Source organism: Mus musculus, chromosome Y, assembly GCF_000001635.26.
Source record: "Mus musculus strain C57BL/6J chromosome Y, GRCm38.p6 C57BL/6J".
In the NCBI taxonomy this organism is placed as follows: domain Eukaryota; kingdom Metazoa; phylum Chordata; class Mammalia; order Rodentia; family Muridae; genus Mus; species Mus musculus.
In genome coordinates this window covers 53,832,688-53,857,006 of record NC_000087.7, presented here as the reverse complement: position 1 = coordinate 53,857,006, position 24,319 = coordinate 53,832,688, and the positions used below count along the sequence as shown (strand labels likewise).

Genomic DNA, 24,319 nt, shown 5'->3' with positions numbered 1-24,319 from the left:
AAATGTAAGACTTTTTAGAGTTTAAAAAAAATGAAGTTACTACATACCGAAAGTTGTGGAACACAACTAAAGCAGTGTTAAAGGGAATCTCATAGCTCTGAATGCCTCTAAATAGAAACTGGAGAGAAGATACAGTAGTAGGTTGACAGCACACCTAAAACCCCTTGAATAACAGGAAGGAAATTCACCCAAGAGGAGTTGAAGGCAGGAACTAATCACACTCAGGGCTGAAATCAAACAAGTGGAAACAAAGGAACTATAACATAAAATCAAACAAACTAGGAGCTGGACCTTTGAGAAAGTCAACAAGATAGATAAAACATAAGCCAGACTAATTACAGGGCACAGGGAATATATCAACATTAACAAAACCAGTAATGAAAAGGGAGACATAACAACAGATACTTAGTAAATCCAAAAAAATCATCAGATCCTACTATATAAGCCTGTAACTTAGCAAAAGTGGAAAATCTGGATGAATTGGACAATTATCTAGACAGATGTCAGGTACTAAATTTCAATCAGGTTGAGATAAACCCTGTAAACTCTCCCATAATCCCCAAAGAAATAGAAGCAGTCATTAAGAGCTCCCCCCTCAAAAAAAAAAAAAAAGCCCCGTATCTGATGGGTTTAGTACAGATTTCTATCAGGCTTTCAATGAAACACCAATACCAACAATCTTCAATCTATTATGCAAAAACAAAAGAAAATGAACACTACTTAATTTGTTCTATGAAGCCACATTTACTCTTATACCCAAACCATACAAAAACCCAATGAAGACAGGATACTTCAGACCAATTTAACTTATAAATATTGATGCAAAAGTACTCAATAACATCCTGTTAAACACAATCCAAGAACACATCAAAATGATCATCGTTCATGATCAAGCGGCTTCATCCCAGGGATACAGGAATGGTTCAATATATGGGAATCCATCAATGTAATCCAATATGTAAAGAATCTCAAGGAAAAAAACACAGTATTATCTCATTAGACGCTGAGGAATCATTTAAAAAAAATCAACACACCTTCATGATGAAGTCTTGGATAGATTCAGAAAGCAAGGCCCATAACTAAACATAGTAGCAAACCAGGATCCAACATCAAAATAAATGGAGAGAAACTCGATGCAATCCCACTAATATATGACAAGGCTTCCCACTCTCTCCCTACCTATTCACTATAGTACTGGAAGTTCTAGCCAGATTAAATAGACAACAAAAAGAGGTCAAAAAGTTAAAAATTGGAAAAGAACAAATGAAAATATCACTATTAATAGGTAATAAGATAGTATATTTAGTGACCCCCAAAAAATCCTCTACAGAACCCTTAAGCCTGAGAAACAACTTTAGCAAAGTGATTGGATATACAATTAACTCAAATAGATCAGTAGCCTTCCTCTACTCAAAGGATAAACAGGCTGAAAAGGAAGTTATGGAAGCAACACTCTTCACAATAGTCTCATATTTTAATACCTTGGTGTGACACGAAAAAAGCAAGTCAAAGTTCTGTAGGACAAGAACTTCATGTCTCTGAAGATAGAATTGAAATTCTCAGAAGATGGAAAGATCTCCCATGGCCATAGATTGGTGTCCCAAATAATTTAGTAAAAATGTCTATCTTGCCATAAGTAAGCTCTGATTCCATGCCCTCTCCATCAATATTCAAACTTAATTCTTTATAAAGATAGAAAGAGCAATATGCAAAATCATTTGGAATAACGAAAATCCAGGATATTGTAAAACTATTCACAACAATAAAAGAACTTCAGGGGGAATCATCCCTGACCTCAAGCTGTATTATAGAGAAATAGTGATAAAAATGTATAGTGACCATAAAGAAAAAATGACTTCAGGAAGTTCACACGCAAACGGATATGTCTAAAGTATATCATCCTGTATGAGGTAACACAATCCCAAAGGAAAAAATATGGTATGCACTCACTGATAAGTGGATATTATCCTAAAAGTTCAGAATACCCAAAATGTAATTCACAGAACACATAAACCTTAAGAAGGAAGAAAAAAGTGTGCATGTTTCCGTCCTTCTCAGAATGGGGAACAAAATACTACTGGGAGGAAATATGGAGACAAAGTGCAGGGCAGAGACTGAAGGAACGACCATTCAGAATCTGCCCCACCTGTGGATCCATCCCGTATATAAACACCAGACCCTGTCACTATTGTGGATACCAACAAATGATTGCTGAAAGGAGCCTAATAAGGCTGTGTCCTTAGGGGCTCTGCCAGAGGTTGGCAAAAACAGAGGCTCATGCTCACAGCCAACAATCAGACTGATTATGGGGTCCACAGTGGAGGAGTTAGAGGAAGGACTGAAGGAGCTGAAGGGGTTTGTAATCTTACAGGAAGAACAATAATATGAACCAAGCAGACCGCCCCCCTCCCCCCAGAGCACTCAGGGACGAAGCCAGCAAACAAAGAGGGGGACCATGGCTCCAGCTAAATACATAGCAGAGGATGTCCTTGTCAAACATCAGTGAGAGGAGAGGTCCTTGGTCATGTGAAGTTTGGTGTCCCAGTGTAGGCAAATACCAGAGCAGGGACATGGGTGTTGGTGGGTGGGGGAACATGCTCATAGAAGCAGAGGGAGGGTGGAATGGTAAAGGGAATTTCTGGGGTGAAACCAGGAAATGACTAATATTTGAAATGTAAATAAACACACACACACACACACACACACACACACACACACCTAATATGATGGCTTTAACTGTGACTTCAAGTGGGTTTATATGCAATCACAGGATGATCTAAATTTTGGTCCCATTGTTGCTAGGGTTTTGATAAATTAGAGTAAATGTGTTTGCATCTCAATCTCCAAATGAAATCATGGTTGCTTTTATCATAACCAAGCTCCTCAATTTTTTTCATCATAATACAAATCTAAAGCAGATCTAAAATATAAAGTTTTTCTGGCTGGACAAATATTTTACTGCTACAGCAAGAAGCTCTGGTTTCAATCTTCAACAAGGAAAAAAGGAATAAAAAACAAACAAACAAACAAACAAACAAACAAACAAAAATTTAAATATAAAAAATAAAGAACACATATTTCCTCAGGCCCAGGTACATTTGTAAGGCTGGGGACTTCTGTTTCAAGGCCAGTCAAAGCTGCAGGTGAGGTTTCAGACAATCCTGAGATATAGAGTTAGAGCTTACTGTCCTAAACCAAAACAACAAATAAATAACAACAACCTGGCCTGAATTATGTCTGAAGTCCCAGCACTTCTGAGGCTGAGAGGAGCCTCTGTATTTTGAGGCAATTGGAGCCTATACATAGAAATTTCGGGAATCTGCCATTTTAACAACAGGTAGAGGTAAATGAAGACTGGTTTTCAGTTCGTTTTTAATGAATTCCTGGCAGGCAGCAGTAGCTAAAATAAGGTTTTAGTCTGTTGGCTCCACTAACTGACTTCCAATTTACTCACTCCTCACCTCCCCAAGCCCCAAGAAGACTTCCAGGGTCTCCAATTCCCTGGCCTTCCTGCTTTCTGTTAGAAAATAATTCTGTTCAAACCCCTGCCCTTAGCGAAGTTCTCTGTTTTTCTCAGCAGAGACCTAAGTGGGAAAAGTTGATTGTGAGCCTGGAAGCAGTACCTTCCTGAGTCCAGTGAGGGTCACCTCCTCTCCTTACTCCTAAAGTAACACCTCCACCCCTCCACCTTCTTCCCCACACAGGCCCCCAGCTCAAACAGTATTAATCATCTTTCAATAGACAATTGACTACCTCTACTGAGACTTCTCCCTACCATGCTTCCACAAGAACTCGGCTTGATGACTACCACAAAGCATACTGGGTAACAGGGTTTGGATAGCGGGAAAACAATCTCAGCCAAGGCCCTTGCTGATTGGCAGTGTTTGCACATGTGTACTAAGGGTGAGAAAGGCTCAATCAGTCGTCTGTCATTGAAGAGCAAAAAGGAGGTAGTATTTTAGCTGCCACTACTACCCAGAGGCTTTCCATTTTCCAAGTTTACAATACTAACTTGAAAGCTAAAATAAAACGGACCCCAAACAAGACTCTCCTACTTTGTTTCAGATGAAGGTGCTGTTGTTTGTAATTTTCAATTGTTTTATTTATTTAAGTAATTTGTTTTTGCATGTTTGTGTTTATAAACATGCATGTGTGGTGCACATAGAAACTAGAAGAGAATTCGAAAACCCATGGATATAGAATTAAAAATGGTTTTGAGCCATTGTGTGGGTCCTAGGAACTAAAACTTGGTTCTGTCCAAGAACAACAAGTGCTCTTAATTTCTAAGCCATCTTTCCATCCCTGTCCTTTGTGTCTTTTAAGGTGTGCTGATCATTTTTCTTGAAAGATGTTTATTTGTACTATACAGTGGAGATTACAAAATTATAACACTTTCTTAATATTGACAATTTGCTCATAGAGAAAAAACAAAAAGACAAAAACCATCATTTTAATGGATTGTGTAAATCAGATAAAGAGTATTGTAAAAAACTGATGCATATACATTCCAGTATAAGTATGCATAAGAGGGCGACAAATAGACATTTGCTGCATTCTCAATCACATTCCAACTTCCTTTTTTTTTTTTTTTTTTTTTTTTTTTCAAGGCAGGGTTGTAGTCCTGGACCTCACCCTGGTTACCAACTGCTGGGATTATGGCATGAACCACCTCTGACTGCCCAAATTTAAAACATGAGACAGGTTCTCTCTGAATCTGCAGCTCACCAATGCCACTAGCCTGGCTAGCCAGCAAGCTGTCTCCAACTACTTTTCACTGGGTCGCAGCCTGCATTTTTAAAGCCGATTTAAGACCCCCTCCTTAATTTATATACTTTCAAATAAAGCACATTACCAAAACAGCCATCTCTCTAGCCCCTCTGAGAGGTTTGTTCTCTTGTGGTAGCCACTGTATATTTTTTTTTCTTCTCTAATCATGCCTAAGTTTAGGCTCCTAAAATGCTTATTGCTGGTTTTGCTTGTTTCCTTACAAGAGCAAACTGGGTTTCTTGCTCATTTTACAATTTGCAGTTAATTTGGCAAACTGGACAACCTAACATTTCATTTGCAAGACTTATAACTGTGTTTTGCTTGTTTGGTAGGATTTTTGTTAATTTGGTGCATTTGTTGGTTTGTTTGGGGTTTTTATTGTTATTGTTTTGTTTTGTTTCTTTGTTTGTTTTTGTTTGTTTATTTTTGCCACTGAAGATGAAACTCATCACTTTTAAATGGTGATTTACCACTGAGCTACATCTTCAGCTAATCTTGCATTCTGAATGTTTGCTGAGAAGTTATCTCATATGTGTTTTAAAGGAAACTACAATTACTGTGAACCCAAAATTATCCCCTTTTGCTATACAGTCTAGAAATCTGATGCCCTCTTCTGACCTCTTTAAAAAACAGGCAAATACCTCCAAAAACACATACCTTCAGATTTATCCAACATACTGTCTACTTCATCTCTGTGAAGAAAGGAAAATAAAAAAATTAATGCAAGAAATATAGTGGACTGGTAGGCATTTTTCTTACCCACACAAAACTTTAAAAAGAACTTTCTTTTAATTATTTATAATAAATATATAATGTTTGGTTAAGAACAAATGTCATATTTATATATATATATATATATATATATACACATATATATATACATATGTATATGTATGTGTATATATGTATGTATGTATGTATGTATATATATATATGTATATATATATATATATATATATATATATATGTATATATTACATGGTGGAGTATCAAAGTGATCTTGTATCCTTTACTTTTACCAATTCATACATTTACACCCACAGTAGTTTATTCATTACTCTCCCACTCTTGCTGAGACCCTTCTTCTTGCCAGATGGTCCCCCTCTTATTTTCATGATTTTTCTCCTTTTCTTTGTGTGTATATCTTGGAAGATTTCAGGCAGGTGGTCATATTATACTAGTTGCTATGTGTTTGTTATCACAAGGTCTGAAGGACCTCAAGCTGGGCTTGAACTCAACATATAGCAGTGTCTGATTTGTATTGCTCTCTTCCTGAATCTACTTCTCCAGTGAAGGTAATACAAACACTACTTATGAAGTAATCTATTGAGCTGGCAAAAAATATTGAAAATGTTACCCCATATCTTCATCTGCTTCTGCTTGAGGCGATATATTCTCATTTTTATCAAATGCTGGGCTCTTTACTGTATTAACAATAGAAAACAGAAACATTTGAAAGGATTCTATATAAGTAATAGTTAATAAAGTACTATCGATTTGAATTTATCTGGAAAAACTCTCCATGTAAATTTTTGGAAGAGATTTTAGAAAGGAAATATTTACACCGAGAAAATCCAGGACACAAGGAGATGACAAAACTTAAGGATAATAGGTATCAATGACAAGTAAGTTTTTCAAATTTAGGGACAGTGAATATATTCAACAAAATTATAGAAGAAAACTTCCCTAACCTAAAGAAAGAGTTGCCTATGAATATACAAGTAGCCTACAAAACTCCAAATAGTTTGGACCACAAGAGAAATTTCTTCCATCATATAGAAATCAAAACTCCAAATGCATAATAAAAAAAAAGAAAAGAAAAAGAAGAATATTAAAAGCACTAAGGGAAAATGGTCAAGTGACTTATAAAGGAAATCCTATCAAAACTATACCTAACTTATCCCCAGAGATTATGAAAGCCATAATATCCAGGGCAGATGTCATACAGACCCTAAGGGAAAAGAAATGCCAGACAAGGCTACTAGACGCATCAAAAATTTTTACAATAGATTGAGAAAACAAGGTATTCTGTGAAAAAAAACCGATATCTACACAATATGCTCGAACAAATCCAGCCCATCAAGTGGGTAATAATGGGAAAACTCCAATATAAGGAGGGAAATTACACTCTAGAAAAACCAAGAAATTGATCTTGAAGCAAACCTAAAAGAAGAAAGCTACATGAATCACATTCCAACTCTAACAACAAAAATAACAGGAAGCAACAACTACATTTCCTTAATATCTCATAATATCAGCGGACACAATTCACCAATAAAAAGACATAGAATAACAGACAGGATGTGTAAGCAAGACCAAGCATACTAGAAACAAATCTCAGGGACAAATACAGATATTACCTTAGAGTAAAAGGCTGGAAAACAATTATCCAAGGAAATGTTACAAAGAAACAAGTTGGAGTAGCCATTCTAATATCAAATAAATTCGACTTTCAACCCAAAGTTATCAAAAAAAAAAAGAGGAGGGACACTTCATATTCATCAATGTTAAAATTTGCCAAAATGAATTCCCAATTCTGAACATTTATACGCCAAATGCAATGTCATCCACACTCATAAAAGAAACTTTAGTAAAGCTCAAAAACACACATGAATAGAGCATTAAAAGAAACCTTGACTAAATTAGTTTTAGAGACCTGCAGAAAAGATTATGCAGCTCTTTTTCCCTTCACCTTGTTCTGAGTATGGAACACCACAGGGAAATTTAAACTTACACCATTCAAACTCCTCAACTGGGGACCCCCCCCCTTTAACAGAAGCAGGTGGAATGTTTGACCCTCATGTTTCTTTTTCAGAACTCCCACTAGCTCACTTGAAGGACCTACAACTGGTCAGAAAAGATGCCTTGGAAATGTTGAAACACAATAAAAAACTTAAACAAAAACAAAAAAACAAAAAACATACGAACCAGAAACCATCTTGGTGCCACATAAATTTCAAACAGGAGTACCTGTCCTGGTCTGGTGCCACCATTCTGGCAAACTTGAACTCAGATCAAAAGGACTTTCCCTGATGATTCTCACAAGCCCTGCTGCCACACCTCCAGCATGTGCCCAGTTCTGGCATCCAGCCTGCCATGGCCCACTGGCCTGGCACTGCTCACACACAGTGGGCACTGCACAGGAACCTCCCTCCCTCCCTCCTCCCAATGGCAAGAGGCTCTTTTGTCTCATTCAATGGGCTTCTGAGGTTCTCAATCTTACATATCCTAAAGCTGTGACCTCATGTTGGCTTTGTTTGGCAGCTGGGCCAGAGGTTTAATTTTCTAACTTATAAGATCAGAACTATGTACTAGAAGGAGTGGGAAATGTGAGACCACAACTTAGAGCGTTTCTCCCTGGAAGGTAAAGCACCTGGACATTCTCCAAGATTGTTTTCCCTGATTTATAAAAATACAGCCAGAAAGAGACTCTATGTTCTCTACAGCCACCAAAAATCCTTTTGGTTTCTGAGGCTTACAGCTAGAGATTCAAAATTGGAGTTTTGACAAGGACATCTGGGCAGAGAAGAACACTCCTCCCATCTCTTCCCAACTCCTCCAAACTCTCCTCCCAACTCATCCCAATTCCTCAGCTAGCTAATAAAAACCTTCTTCTGTCACATCTCAGAGTCATACGCCCCTGCCCTGCACAGTGGAAGGAGTTTGTCCTTAGCTAGCTGATAATAAAAACTCTTGCAGTTTGCATCAGGTGTCGATTTCTCTCAAGTCATTGGGGTGCTGGCCAGCTCATCCCGGGACTTTACTGGACTTGAGAGGAGGTCCATCTTCGGGGTCTTACACATGGAGACCTAATACCAAAACTCTTCAAACTAATATGCAAAATCAAAAGAGAAGGAACACTATTTAATTTGTTCTATGAAGTCAGATTACAATTATATTCAAACCATACAAAAACACAATGAAGAAAGGAAACTTCAGACCATTTTCCCTTATGAATTTCGAAGCAAAACTACTCAATAAAATCACTGCAAACCAAATAAAAGAATACATCAAAACGATCATCCATCATGGTCAAGTAGACTTCATCCCTGTAATGCAGGGATGGTTTAATATATGGAAATTTGTCAACTTAATCCACTATAGAAACAAACTCAAAGACGAAAACAACATGATCACCTCATTAGATGCTGAGAAAGCATTTGACAAAACACAACACCCATTCATAATAAAAGTCCAGGAAAGGTCAGGAATTCAAGGCCCATATCTAAACATAAAAAAAAAAAATACAATAGACAGCAAACGAGTAGGAAACATTAAACTAAATGAAACAATCTCATTAAAATCAGGGACTAGACAAGGCTGCCCACTTTCTTTATACCTATTGAATATAGTAGTTGAAGTCCTAACCAGAGCAATTAGACAACAATAGGAAAACAAATGAATACAAATTGGAAAGGAAGAAGTCAAAATATCACTATTTCCAGAATATATGATAGCATGTATCAGTGACCCAAAAATGCACCAGAGAAATCGTAACCATATATATGACTTCAGTGCAGTAGGTGAATATAAAATTAACTCAAACATATCAGTGGCCTTTCTCTACTCAAAGGAAAAAGAGGATGAGAAAGAAATTTGGGAAAACTCACCCTTCACAATACTCACAAATAATATAAAATAGCTTGGTGTGACTCTAACTTAGAAAGTGAAAGATATATATGATAAAAACTTCATGTCTCTGAAGAAAGAAATGAAACAAGATCTCAGAACATGGAAAGAACTCCCATGCTCATGGATTGGAAGGATTAATATAGTAAAAATGGCTGTTCTGCCAAAAGTAGTTTATAGATTCAATATAATCCCCATCAAAATTTCAACTCAATTCTTTACTGAGTTAGAAAGGGCAATTTACAAATTCTCCTGGAATTTGAAAAAAACAAACAAGCAACAACAACAACAACAACAAAAAACCAACAACAACAACAACAACAAAAAACAAAAACCTGGTATAGGAAAAACTATTCCCAACAATAAAAGAACCTCTTGTGGAATCACCATGCCTGACCTCAAAGTGCACTACAAAGCAATTGTGATAAACACTACATGGTACAGGTATAGTGGTACACAGGTAGATAAATGAAATAGAACTGAAGTCAGAGAAATAAACCTTTAGTCACTTGATCTTTGACAAAGGATCTAAAACCATCTAGTGGAAAGGAGACAGCATTTTCAACAAATGGTGTTGGTTCAATTGGCAGTTAGCATGTAGGAGAATGTAAATTGATCTATTCTCATCCCCTGTGCAATGCTCAAGTCTAAGTCGATCAAGGGACTGCACATAAAACCAGAGACACTGAAACTTATAGAGGAGAAAGTGGGGAATAGCCTGAAATACATGGGCAAAGGGGGGATATTCTTGAAAAAAAATACTACCAATGTCTTGTGCTATAAGATTAAAAATGGACAAATGGGACCTCATAAAACTGATAAGGTTATACCCAGAAGTTCAAACTTGTAATAAGGAAACATGCTTCACTTTGTCCATAGCAGCCTTTTGTATAATAACAAGAAGCTGAAATGAACCCAGATGACTCTCTTTAGAGGAATGTATATAGAAAATATGGCACATTTACTAAATGAATTACTACACAGCTATTAAAAACAATGAATTCATGAAATTTTTATACAAATGGATGGATCTGGATGATATCTTCCTAAGAGATTTAACCCAATCACAAAAAACACACATGATATTCACACATTGATGAGTGGATATTATCCCTGAAGCTCAGAATAACCAAGGTAAAATGTGCAAAACCCATGAAACTGAAGAAGGAAGACCAAAGTGTGGATATGCCGTTCCTTCTTAGAATGGGGATCCAAATAATCATGGAGGGAGTTACAGAGACAAAGATTGGAGCTGAGAATAAAAGAATACAGAGACTGCCTCACTTGGGGATCCATCCCATATACAACCACCAAATCTACTGAAGATGCCAACAAGGGATTGGGTGCAGGAGAATGATATAGTTGTCTCCTGAGAGGATCTGCTAATGCCTGACAAATAAAAAAGTGGATGTTCACAGACATCCTTTGGACTTAGCACAGGGTCCCCAATTATGGAGCTGGAGAAAATACCTAAGGAGCTTAAGGAGTTTGCAGGCCCCTAGAAGAAAAAACAACATGAACTAACAAGTACCCCACAATTCCATGGGATTAAACCACCAATCAATGAAAACAAATAATGGGATATATGATTCCAGCTTCTTATGTAGAAGAGGATGGACTAGTCAGGCATCAATGGGAGGAGAGACACTTGTTCCTGTAAAGATCCTATGCCCCAGTATGGGGGAATACCTGGGTTAGGAATTGGTAGATGATGTGTTGGGGAGATGGGGGAGAGGGGAGAGGACAGGAGATTTTTTGGAGTGGAAACTAGAAACGGGGATAATATTTGAAATGTAAATAAGGAAAAGTTATAATAGAAAAAGAAAGGAAATAATGTATTTGCAAGTTTTATGAAATAAATTCATGTTTGGCAAACATATTATACGAACAATGTTCATGTCTTTTCTTGAGGTGAAATCAAGAAAGTTCTTCTCTCTCAACATATGCTGATATAGTTCCAAGAGTAGGTTTATGTGCTGCAAAACCTTGTATATAGGAATAGAGAGATATAGGTAAAATTAGAAATGAAGTATATGTAAACTCTTAACAAAGACTTCTTCCATTTCAGGTGACTAGGTAAAGTCTAATGAACTGCAGGACACAATTAATACTGGAAATGTGATACCTTCCGAAAGAGCCTCCTCTGAAACTTTTATGTCATCGTCCTCATCATCAAAGTCCAAAAGTAATAAGTAACCTTCCTTTGGTATCACCTTCAATTTCTTAAGAGCCATTCTTCTCATAAGAACTCAGTAGTCTTCTTAGTTTAAAAAAAAACAATAAAAATAAAAAGGAAAAAAAAGAACTTAGTTACCTGATTAAAAATTATCATTTAAATAATTAAAAATAACAAAAAATCAAATAATTATTTTAGCTCAATGAAAGATCACTTAAGATTTACTTAACATGTATATTTTTAATCAATTGCCTTTATCAGAGAGTTCTGTGTACATATTCAATATGGTGATGCATATATATATACACTTACCCGTACCATTTCCTCCGTGTATCCCATTTATCATGTCCCTCTCCCTCACAACTTGTTTTAAAAACTTCTTTAACTCACTTCTTTAAAAACCTCCTTTAGAACCTAAATTATTAGTCTGCCATTTCTCAGTTTAAAGAGAGACAAAAACTGGCCAACCTTCAACATATGAGTCCTCCCCTCCTCCCAAAAAACGATGAGCAACATCCTTTAACCTTTGAGGTATCTGAATTTTGGTCCTATCTCCCACAGAATATTTTTAAACAAAACATCAGCAATTCTGTTTACCAGTTTATCTCAGTCTAACGTAAACTCACAGTTCTATCCAGAAAGATAAAGAACATGGTAACTGTATATTCATATCAAAAAGATCCACCACTAAGTCTACAAAAAAACATGAACTACCACCACCACCCACACAGAAAGACCTTATATTGGAGAAATTAGGGATTTGGGGAGGCCGAGGATTTCAAACATCTGAAGATTGTAAGTTCAAGGCCAGGCCAAGCCGGGCCAGCTGAAACTACAAAGATAGATCCCATCCTACAGAAACTAAACTGAGAGAAAAAGCTGAACTTGGTGGTGCAAGTCTTTAATCCCAATACATGGGAGACTGAGACAGAAAGATCTGTGGTCAGAATCCATCCCCAATGACTTATGAATCTCTTACAATTATCTCCTCTTCTTCTTTTCATTCATCTTCCTATGCCATTCTACTGTCTGCAATGTTCATACAGTCTATACCAAAGGAACACACCATAGAGAAGACAATGAGGAGGGAGGAATCCTCAGTGTGTTTCTAAGGGATCCTGAATATCACACAGGACAATCGCCAAGGCATCTCACCAATGGCTCCCTGTTCCCTGACCCACAGTCCTGCAGCTGGTTCTCTGATCCTATCCCCAGGCCCCAAGCTTTTCTCTTCCAAGGGTTCCCAATTCTCTATGGCCCTGACCTGTTCGATCCTCTTCCATGAATATGGTCCTCCACCTTCCATTCACCCTCAGATTCCACAGAAAATGGCGATCAGGAGGCTTTTCCTCACATAGTGGCCTCTTGGGCCTGAGATTCCCCACCCTGTCACACCTCGATTAACTGTCCAACAACCCTGATCAGGGCAGACTATCACTTACAGCTCATCTAAGAGGAGAACACCTTCCAAACCGCACCCTTCTGTGCTTAGCTCCTCAATGGCAAAAAAAAAAAAAAAAAAAAAAAACGTTGTCAGGGGCCACACCCAGACAGAAGCCTCAGAGGATCCTTTGTGATGCCAGCTGGAGCAAATAGGTCTCACCAAAGGACTGTGCTGATTGGCTGAATACACCCTGCGCATGCGTTCACGGAATACCAAGTACTTTGAAGGGAGATTTTAGAAGGTGGGAGTAATCTACTGGCTTTAAGACAAATGATTTCCAGTTTGTTGGTTGACAAGTGCTTACAAACTTGAAAATCCAGAACAAATATGTAACATATGAAATACAGCAAATGGCTCTACTTAATTTCAGCTGTAGAGGCTCTTGTAAGCATTTTTGGTTTTTTATTTATTTATGTGCATAAACATTTAATAATGTGGACTTCTGCATGTACACACGCACACCAGAAGAGTCTATGCTGCCCTAAGAGTTCAGAAGGGAACATGCAGATTTCCTACAACCCCTGGTACTCTCCTTTCTCTACTTTCTTAGTCCTCAGCTTGATAGAAGAGTGTGCTAGGCAGTGCAGGCCCTCTCTCTCTCACTTATGTGCTTGGCCACTCAGGCCCACTCTCTCACTTAGGAGTTAGGCTGGGCAGGTCCTCTCTCTCTCTCTCTCTCTCTCTCTCTCTCTCTCTCTCTCTCTCTCTCTTAGGTGCTAGGCTTCACATGTCCTCTCTCTCTCTTATGTGCTAGACTGCCCAGGGCCCTTCTCTCTCTTATGTGCTAGGCTTCCCAGGACCTCCCTCTCACTTAGATGTTAGTCCTTGCAGGCCCTCTTTTTCACTTATGTGCTAGGCTGGGCAGGGCCTCTCTCTCACTTATATGCTGGGCTGCCCAGGTCCCCTCTCTCACTTATGTGCTAGGCTGAGCAGCCCCTCTCTCTCACTTATGCCTCTGTTGCCTACAGACGCTGCAAGAGAGCACTGTTTCTCTGAAACTGTGACTGTGCATATGTTATGAGCCACAATGTGGGTGCTTTGTGCCTGGTCCTCTGCATAGAATAGGTGCTTTTATTATTATTATTATTATTATTATTATTATTATTATTATTATTATTATTATTATTATTATTATTATTAAATTTCAAGACAGGGTTTTTCAGTGTAGCACTGTCTGTCCTGGAACTTACACCAGGCTGATTTTGAACTCAAAAATCCTTGTCCTCTGCCTCCCAAGTGCTGTGATTGAAGGCATGAACCACCACTGCCTAACCAAAAGTTGCCCTTAACAGCTAGTTTTTCCATTTTTTCAACTAGTCTAGTGTGTATTTCATGTACCCAAGAGCATTCCGCCCATTAACTTGCAGTGTTTTCCTACTTGTGCATTAGATTTCCAAGGCTGGTTTGGTGGAAAGAAATGAAAGGAAGTAGTTAGACACTTTAATAATAATAATAATAATAATAATAATAATAATAATAATAATAATAATAATAATAGAAACATTTTAATGTGTTTAAGTCTATCATTTTTAAAATGTATGAGTCCTCTTTTTATGGGTTCACCTTCATGAAAGAAGGGGTCATCAGATCACTTTATATATGGTAGTAAGCCACCATGTTGTTGCTGGGAATTGAACTCAGGAACTGTAAAATAATAGCCGGTTCTCATAACTGCTGAGCAATCCCACCAGTTCTAGAAATATATTTTGATTTAATTTTTATTGCATTATGATAAGAAAATATACATAATTTCAATTTATCTGAATTTGTTAACATCTAAAAACATATTTTGAGTAAACAGACTTACATCACATTCTTCTTTTTATTTTGTACCCCACTCCTCCAGCTGATGCCCACTCAAAACCTATCAACCTTCCATTTTTTATCATGTTCCTTAATATTTATAAAATATTGTAACAATAAAAATGAATATTAAAAATGTTGTTTGATAGAAACAACAATCAATTTATATATTTGTCTGCAGCAATACTGAACATTATTTTTTCTCATAAATTTTAAATAACTGCAAATATATTAACTGTATGATATATTAAAATAATATATCACTATTAGTTTTTTTGGTGAACATAAATAGTCTTTTGGTTTGTTTGTTGTTTGTTTGTTTGTTTGTTTGTTGTGTTTTTAGGAGATCTTAAAATTCTTGACTTACAGATTATGCTAACAGGACCCTGAAGTTGTCTTGTGTGAGGATAGTCCAGTGACTGGCAAATACAGAAGTGGATGCTCACAATCATCTATTGGATGGAACACAGGACTCCCAATGGAGGAGCTAGAGAAAGTACCCAAGGAACTGAGATGGTTTGAAACCCTAAATAAGAACAACAATATTAACTAACCAGTACCTCCAGAGCTCATGTCTCTAGTTGAATGTGTAGCAGGAGATGGCCTGGTAGGCCATCTGTGGGGAGAGAGGCCTATGGTTTTGTGAAGGTTATATGCCTCAGCTCAGGGTACTGCTAGGGAATGTAGGTGGGAGTAGGTATGTTGGGGATCAAGGAGAGGTAAGGGGGGAGGCGGGAGGGGACTTTTGGAATGTAAATGAAGAAAGTATATAATAATTGTAAAATTAAAAAAAAAATCTTGGCTTACTGTGATACAAAAAAAAAAGAAAAGAAAAAAAGAAGAACAATTTATGGACACTGGATTTCATTGTAATAAGGCTGTACTTGAATGTCCCTCACATCACCAAAGTATTTTACCTCCATAGTACTAAGGGTAGAGTTGTTATATCTGCTGTGGCAAGGAATGAACTGTAGGCATGATTTTTGGATACTAATTTCCTGCTATGTTCAAAGCTATTTGATTTGAGTGATTGTTGTCATTCTCAGGCCACATGTAACAGGGTACATTCACTTATGGAATGGGTGTTTATTAAGATGGTCTATCCATGAAGTCATTGATCAACTGTTTCAATGAAGAATTGTTCTGCTTGGAGAGTGTCACAGAAGTTAGTTGATGATAGAATTCAGTTTTATTGGATGTGATGTTTTTTCAAAAGCATTCACCTTAGAATAATAGTAACTTATAAAGTCCTCTTCAGAATTTATACAATAATAATAAATATCAAGCAAAGCCTTTAGTCTCACTCTTTGCTGTTCTCTTATAAGCCACCTCCCAAATTAATTGTCTACATTTATTTTGGTTTATAAAGAGTTTTGAAAAATTTAAGCTGTTCTGAAAACCATAGTATAGTGTAAAAATATCAAATAAACAATCCTACTAATACAGAGGCTGAGATAGGGGAACCATGTTTTCAAGACCATTATGTGGCACACAGCAATACAGTGTTATGTATAAACAAGAAGAAAGACTATATGGATTATACAATATTGGACTTATTAATCCTATTTACCAAATTAGGAACAACATAATGAAAAACGGACAATTTCTAATTCCTCATATTTTTGAATTTCATTCAATTAGGTTATGATGGTAATATTAATTTTCATATTAATAGATATTAAGGTAAAGTGATTGTTACTTTCTATTAGTTTTATTCTTAGAGGTGGAAGCATGTTTTTGTGGATTTGTTGTAAGATTACTTTCTTTTTTCTTCTATGGTGTAGTTTCACTCCTTGTGTTGTTGTATTCCACCTATTATTCTTTGTAGGGCTGGATTTAAGGAAAGATTATGTGTAAAATTGGCTTTGTCGTTGTATATATTGTTTTCTCCATCTATGGTGATTGAGAGTTTTGTTAGGTATAGGAGCCTAGGCTGGCATTCATGTTCTCTAGAGGTGGAATAGATGCTGGGATTAATATCTTTTTTTATGAAAATACATCCATGAGTTGAGAGAGGAGGACTTCCACTGGCCTTTGTACCCTAGTGCCATGTTCTAGGTGCTGCTAGTGAATGGGGAAATAAGTGACACCCCAGTGACAACAGAAACCACCTCTTTCAGAATCCAACCTAAGAATGTCAGGCAGAGTTTATTTTGGCTGACTCATGGTAAACAGATCTTATATAGAGAGGGTGGGACTCATGTATCACTTGAGAAAATGCTTTTAAGTTTAGTCTTATATATTTTACAGAGAAGGAAAAGAGAGAAATAACTTCATGAAGGATAACACCCAAGAAAGCAAATGATCAAGGCATCTTTATAGCAACACACAAATCTGCCCAACAGTAGTGTTTACTAGTGGTTTGTTGGTGTTAAAAAGCCATGGAGGCTACTGGACCATAGAGGGGCTGGAGAAAGTCAGATTGCTTTTTGTTATTGTTTTATTTTATTTTAACATTTCCCTTTTGAATTCAGGCAGTCTCATTTTAGATTTTTCCTGCTGCTAAGACCACTAGTGTTCTCTGGTACATTCAACCTTACTGATCTCCAGGCGACTAAACTTGTCAGGATCAGAGTGGAAACTGGATATTTTACAACCAATTATCTGGTCCACTTGCCTACCTCTGGTTATCCCAGTTTCTCCACCTAAATTTGATACTGATAATTTCCTCAGTATGCAGCCTGCCATGATTCACAGACAGGTACAACAACTGCTTCTGACTCAGTATTAAATTCAAGTCCTTTCTCTTCTTCAGGAATGTTAATATTTGACGATATACAAATGCATTTATCTGAGGTAGAATGGGCTATGCTAACCCATGGAAGAAGACACTCTACAGTGTTGTAATGCTGGCCATCTACAAGCTAACCACCTGACTAGTTTAACTGGTTAACTATAACTCCTTTCCTTTGTGTATACATTGTGTAACCTGGACTGTAACAGTGAAAAATATACTCTGGGAGATATTGCCTTTTGGATTATAATTGATTTAGATTGCTTCTTCACTGTTGAATCAGGAACTGCTACAGAAAAATAAAATATTTTCTATGTTATTTTTTGTTTTGGGGTTGTTTGTTTTCTTTGTTTTTTTAACATACAATTTCTCTGCATAACCCTGGCTGTCCTCAAGATCAATCTGTACATCAGGTTTACCACAAACTCACCTGCCTTTGTGTCCCAAGTTCTGGGTTTAAAACACACACCACCACCATCCAGCTCAGCGTGAAAGTTCTTAATTTTAGTGAGGATCAATTATTTCTCTTAGAATGAATATTTCTTCCATGAAATCTAGCACTCTTAACTCTCTTAATCATACATATACTCCAATTTTCCTAAATTTTTTTTTGTTCTTACCTGCCCTTGTGAATTATTTTACATACAGTATGAAGTTGAGATTGAGTGTGAGGCTGACTCTTTTACCTATTATGTGTCACTGCTCTCGGGTGAAACAAAACATACAGCACAAATTATATATATGCATAATTTTATAAAACTATGGTGTATATATTATATATAATTTATTTTATATGTAATATATTTTATCATTTATAATATTTTGTTATATAATATACTGTAAATGTAGTTTAAATATACTTTAAAGTGAATTACAGGGTGTGATCCAACAATAGCTGTCTACCAACTGATATTCTAAGAACCTCATAGTTATTCAGTCAATGAGGTGGATTGTCTCAGGTAGTCTCCAGTGTATTATGGAATACTGAAAATGGCCTGTATTGACAGTGAAGAAATGGGCTTCCCAATGAGGGCAAACAGGCAAAGAAAACAAACTTTCTTCTTCCATGTCTTTCATATAGGTTGCAGAACATTTATATAAGTGTGTGCCAGGTTTAAAGTGACTTTTCCCACTTGAAAGATTCAGATTCAAAATGGATCTTGCCATTTCAAATTACTAAGAAAAAAATCCATTAATGTCTTGCCCAGTCATTTGGATTTTAGTTAATTTTTGATGCAGTAAAGTTCAAACCCAAGAACACTCATCACATTGTCCAATTTGCTCCCCATCATTTATTGACATTTATAGCCTTCCTTCATTGAATTGCTTGTGTGTTTTGTTAAAAGTTACTTGGCAATTTGTATACATATGTCCAGACTGAGCTGATTGACTTTTTGTTGTTATTATTTAACTCTTAAACAATTATAGATAAGCCCTCATATCTATTATACAATATTTTTCTATTTTATTCATTCTTGTTATTCTTTGCATTGTGAAGAAAGAGATGGCTCAATTCTTATCAGTACATGTTAAACTTCCCGTTCTGTTTATAGCACCAAATATAGTTTAACAAAAAAACTGTCTAATGTCAGGCAGTGTGGGAACAGGTCTTCAATCCCAGCATTTGGGGGGTGGGGGCATAGGCAGGCGAATTTCTGAGTTTGAGGCCACCTTGGTCTACAGAGTGAGTTTTTGGAAAGCCAGGGGTAAACAAACAAACTTTTCTAGAAAACAAAACAAAACAAAACAAAACAAAAGAACAAAAAAAAAAAACAAGAATAAAAACCTACTTGTGTCTCTAAGTCTTCTGGTCTCTTTGGATTCTGAATACATATCACACACACACACACACACACACATGCACCCTCACACACAGAAAAACACCGTTCAGATTTTAAAATACATTATCTGACTCACTAAGAAATAAAACTACATCTGTGTTCCTGTTGCCAGAAAACCTTTAATCATAATACAAATTTAGTTGAACATGAATGATTTTATACAGGAGAGAATCCTGTTTAACTGTATTGAATGTGGGAGACCATTCCTTCAAAAATGTCACCTCATTAAGCACCAGCTGACCCACATTGCTGACCATCCCTATACATGTAACCTGTGTGAGAAAATGTTTAACAGATGATCAAGGCTTCTCAGACACCAGAATGTACTTAGTCAGAAAACTCAGACAGAATGGCCAAGCTAAGGAAAATTAGCATATTGCAGGGACAGAATGTAAAGAAGGTTTAAAATCTAGAAAATTTGGGAGAGTTATGTTTCATATCATAAAAAAAGATACAATAGAATTCTACGTTGTTTCCCACTGTCTTTCATTATCTGTGTTATCCACACATTTTTTTTGTATTAGTAATAAAAGAAATGAGTATTTGTTTGACATTTGTATCAATACCTATGTTTTTGTTAGACATCTGTGTCCATAGCAATGTTTTCTTAGACACTATCCTCTGGTTTCAGGTACCATGGACTATGATTTAATTCTTCACTTTTCTCAGAAGAGATGTAAAATGCTATTATGGCCCTTGAAGTCAGAAAGAATTAATATTCATGGCATAGTTTCAGTGGCTATAATGTTGACCGTCATAGAATACCAAAACAAAGATTCAGGTAAATTTATGAACAAGATGATAAGACTGTGTCTTCCTTCAGTGTAAGCATGGTAGTTGTCACCTCAGTTTCTCCCTTGACATTGTCTATTTTCAAGAAGCTTGGGGAACACAAGAAGACCTGAAAGCCAGCACAAACCTAAGAAAGTTGTAAGCATTTGAAGTCCACTTACAGATCTCACTGTCCATACTAGTTATCCATCTCTGTGGAAGTAAAAGAGAGCAGTAAAGTGACTTTGATTATTTTGGCTTTTATTACACACACTGGAATTTTTAAATGATTGCATACCACTCCTGTGCCTAAAGGGATGTACAATTTGTGATTTCTTAATTTTAAATGAGTATAGCAGTTTTCTCTATAGAAAAGTTTGAGCATTAATTTATTGATAAGGTCAGTGCATGGGAGCTTCTGTACCCTCTCCAACATGGTATGCATCTGATACTCGAGGGTCTCATCCACTAGTAGTCTGGCAGAGAAACACATGTGGCTTATACATTTGGTTCCAATTAGAAGCAGGGTAGATTGAATCCCAGGTTTATGTAGAAATAACAACTGCTTGGTCAGGAGGATACTTCTTAAGATGGCCGTGTAGTCAGAGAAGTGAATCCTGGCTTGTGAGCTCATGAAAGACAAATTATATTTTGCTAGCTACTTTAAGCAACATAGTAGGTTCACACACCAAGACACACAGACACAGACACAAACACCAATACGAATTCACTGTAGGATCTCAGATAATAAAATTCTCCTTAATAATAATTGTTGAGATGAGTTTTCTCTAACACCAGAAAATAATCTGTCCTGGAGCTGATTTTTTAAATTAGTTAATCAATCAACATCCCAAACCTAGTATTCCTTCTCTTCTCTGCTCCCTGACTTCTCCTCCACTCCTGCTACCCCAATCCACTCTTCCTCAATTTTTCTTCAGAAAAGAGATCTTCCATGATAACTTCTAGTTTTGGCTATTGTAGTTGCACATCCACTCATATTGATGATAGACAAGGCCTGGCAGAATTTCATTCCATTGGCTATGGAAATAGAGCTAAGTGGAAGACAGGCTATGTGAACAAATCTTAACAAAAATTTACTCTCATTAACCATAAAGTCTTTTTTATTTCTCTTTTTATTTATTAGGTATTTTCCTCGTTTACATTTCCAATGCTATCCCAAAAGTTGCCCATACCATCCCCCCACTCCCCTACCCACCCACTCCCCCTTTTTGGCCCTGGCGTCCCCCTGTACTGGAGCATATAAAGTTTGCAAGTCCAAAGGGCCTCTCTTTCCTGTGATGGCTCACTAGGCCATCTTTTGATACATATGCAGCTAGAGACAAGAGCTCTGGGGTACTGATTAGTTCATATTGTTGTTCCACCTATAGGGTTGCAGTTCCCTTTAGCCCCTTGGGTACTTTCTCTAGCTCCTGCATTGGGGGCCGTTTGACCCATTCCAATAGGTAGCTGTGAGCATCCACTTCTGTGTTTGCTAGGCCTCGGCATAGTCTCACAAGAGACAGCTATATCTGGATCCTTTCAGCAAAATCTTGCTAGTGTATGCAATGGTGTCAGCGTTTGGAAGCTAATTATGGGATGTATCCCTGGATATGGCAATCACTAGGTGCTCCATCTTTCCGTCACAGCTCCAAATTTTGTCTCTGTAACTCCTTCCATGGGTGTTTTGTTAACTATATTACAAGTACAGCTTTACATTTTTCTCTTTAATATTTTTACATTTTCTACATCTTCCAAGCCTGGTGGACAAAGTGCTCTTTTAGTCAAATTGTATTAATTCATACCAATATTGTCCAGGGAAGTTTCTTGGTAAGCCCTTTAGAGCATCAGTTTCTTGCTTTCAGCTGTTCCTTCATCATGAGGAATAAAGTATAAACACAGTACATAGCCACAGTTTCTGTCATCGATGAGGACTTGGTCTGTGAAAGATACTATGCAGATTCTTAGCCTCTGAACTTGGCAATGGTTTACAGATGCTGATGTGAGCAAAATGAGGAACTAAAGGACAACTTTGTTAGGTCTCAGGTCTTCTTGTGCACACTGTTAACAGATAATAATATGGGGAATGAGATCTAGTTTTTTAGTGCAGAGTCATTTGCCCCTGGTCAATATTAAAAGTTTTAAACATTTCTTGAATATCATTTACTGAAATTGAATAAATTTTAAATTTAAATTATGTAATTATAACAAAAAGAAAAACAACAGCAATTAATTAATAATAATAATAATAATAATAATAATAATAATAATAGTAAACAATAATACAGTGAGACTGATGAGCCTTCAGTGACAGGACTTGAGTGTCTATGATAGAATTTGAGTCAGGCATTGTGTACTCACACATTAATTATGAGGATCTTGCTTAATTTTGTGTACATAGAACTGGATTATCACATGGATCTTTTCCCCCTCTTATATTCTGAGCATGTGAAGAAAAGTGATGTTTCTCTTTCTTATACAATTAAACAGATTCCATAAAAGCTTATCTTCTCCCACTTCTAAATAAGCATTTTCGTTTAATTTATTGCCATGTTGTATGCTTTAACTGTTTGGTAGTTGTCTGTTAATTTTTGGTTTATCTTACATATAAAGCAAGTTTGGTAAAAATTTGGTACGGAATTTTATGCATTTTATAATTGTAAAAATATTATTTTCACTCAACTCAAAGTGCTCTGTGGTTATAAATTGGCCTCTCAGTTAGTAATACACAACACAAATTCAATTCCACTTAACCCTTCTGAAAATGAACTTGCATGGTATTGTCTGATTTGAAGCTAATAAATCTATTTAACTAAACCAGAGACATTTGTGTTAGGAAGGAAACTACTACTGTCTGTAGTTTAGAAAATGGAAAAGTTACTTCTACAGTAAAAGAAAGAAAGGAGGGCCTGCCTTCAGCAATTGTGGGAAGTCTGTGTTGCATGTGCATTTTTCAGTTCAGCAGCATCTAGGGCACTCAGAATACACAGAGATTTCTTCATATGTGGTGAGAAAAAACAAATCTACAGGAATCCCAGGCAAGTGCTTCAAGCGAAGTCTTAGTCGTGCGAAAGTAGATGTAAAACCTCCCTTCTGCATGGGAGGTTGGTAGGAAACAAACAAGCTCCAAATCCTATAAATGTAGTCTCTCTGAAACTTCCAGTAGGAGGTCTGCTTGTTTTTATATGATTTTATACATTTTAATGTACTTACATTATAGGTACATGTGTTTGATAAAGTACATATGTGTGTAACTGTGCACAAACCACTGCACATGTGTAGAGATTGCAGGACAGTGTGGAAGAGACAATCCTCTTCTTCTACCATGTATATTATTTCAGAGATGAAGTTCAGGTACGCGGTCTTGAGTGGCTAGTAACCTTACTTGAGTGGCTAGTGGGCCACCTCATACATTCCTTGAGCTTTAATTCTTTACATCCTCTGAAGATTGTCTGTTCATTCATCATGTCAAAACCCACAGAGACTATGAAGGTGGTCATGCTGCAAACCAGCATGAGTATAGAAAATGAAGCAACCAAGTTTAAATGAGCCATTGATATTTCTTATCATCCTATCACTCCCATAGGTCGAAGTGGTTAAAACTCTCACCCAAGGCCTTCTACTATCAGTTGCATTGAACTAAAAGTGTCTGTAGCAGTATCTGTATGCACAGCGCCTGCAAGGTCTGAGATAGAAAGAGCCCAAGCAATGAGAGGGAAGGGCGTGCATGCCACTATCTTTATCTCAGAAGTTATTTCTAGTTTGTAGCTTGGAAAGGAAAACATTCAAATTTCCACTAGGGTATCACTGGGTATGCAAACCATGCTTAAATCTAAGTCTCTAGTTCAGCATTGCCTGGCAAATGAAAATCAAACTGGAAAATAATCTTGGAGGTCCTTTATATAATAAGGTATTGGCAGGGTTCTTTAAAGAATACCTTAAGGGTCCTTTGTTTATATATTATGGTTTGCAGTATTTTTTGTTTTTATGGGATTTCTGAGTGTTTGTGAACATATATGTCTCTGTGTCTACATGTATATTTCTTGTGCTTTTTCTTTGCCTCTTTTTCATTATGTTTGCTTTGTTCTGTTCTGGTTCATTTGTTTATTTTGTATATTATTCTTCATTATTATTGTCATTAGTATCATTAATAGTAT

At 36.7% G+C, this 24,319-nt stretch overlaps 1 protein-coding gene across 1 annotated transcript in view; it reads right to left on the bottom strand.

Annotated features, from left to right (window-relative positions):
* Gm20929 (predicted gene, 20929) overlaps window positions 1-11,639 on the bottom strand; it is a 24,587-nt gene extending 12,948 nt beyond the window's left edge. The window contains exons 1-3 of the mRNA XM_030251609.1: window positions 11,522-11,639; window positions 6,125-6,191; window positions 5,425-5,459 (exon numbers count right to left, since the gene is read on the bottom strand). Coding sequence (XP_030107469.1) covers window positions 5,425-5,459; window positions 6,125-6,191; window positions 11,522-11,639 — 220 coding nt within the window. The remainder of the gene's footprint in view (window positions 1-5,424; window positions 5,460-6,124; window positions 6,192-11,521) is intronic.
* Between the last annotated feature and the right edge of the window lie 12,680 nt (window positions 11,640-24,319).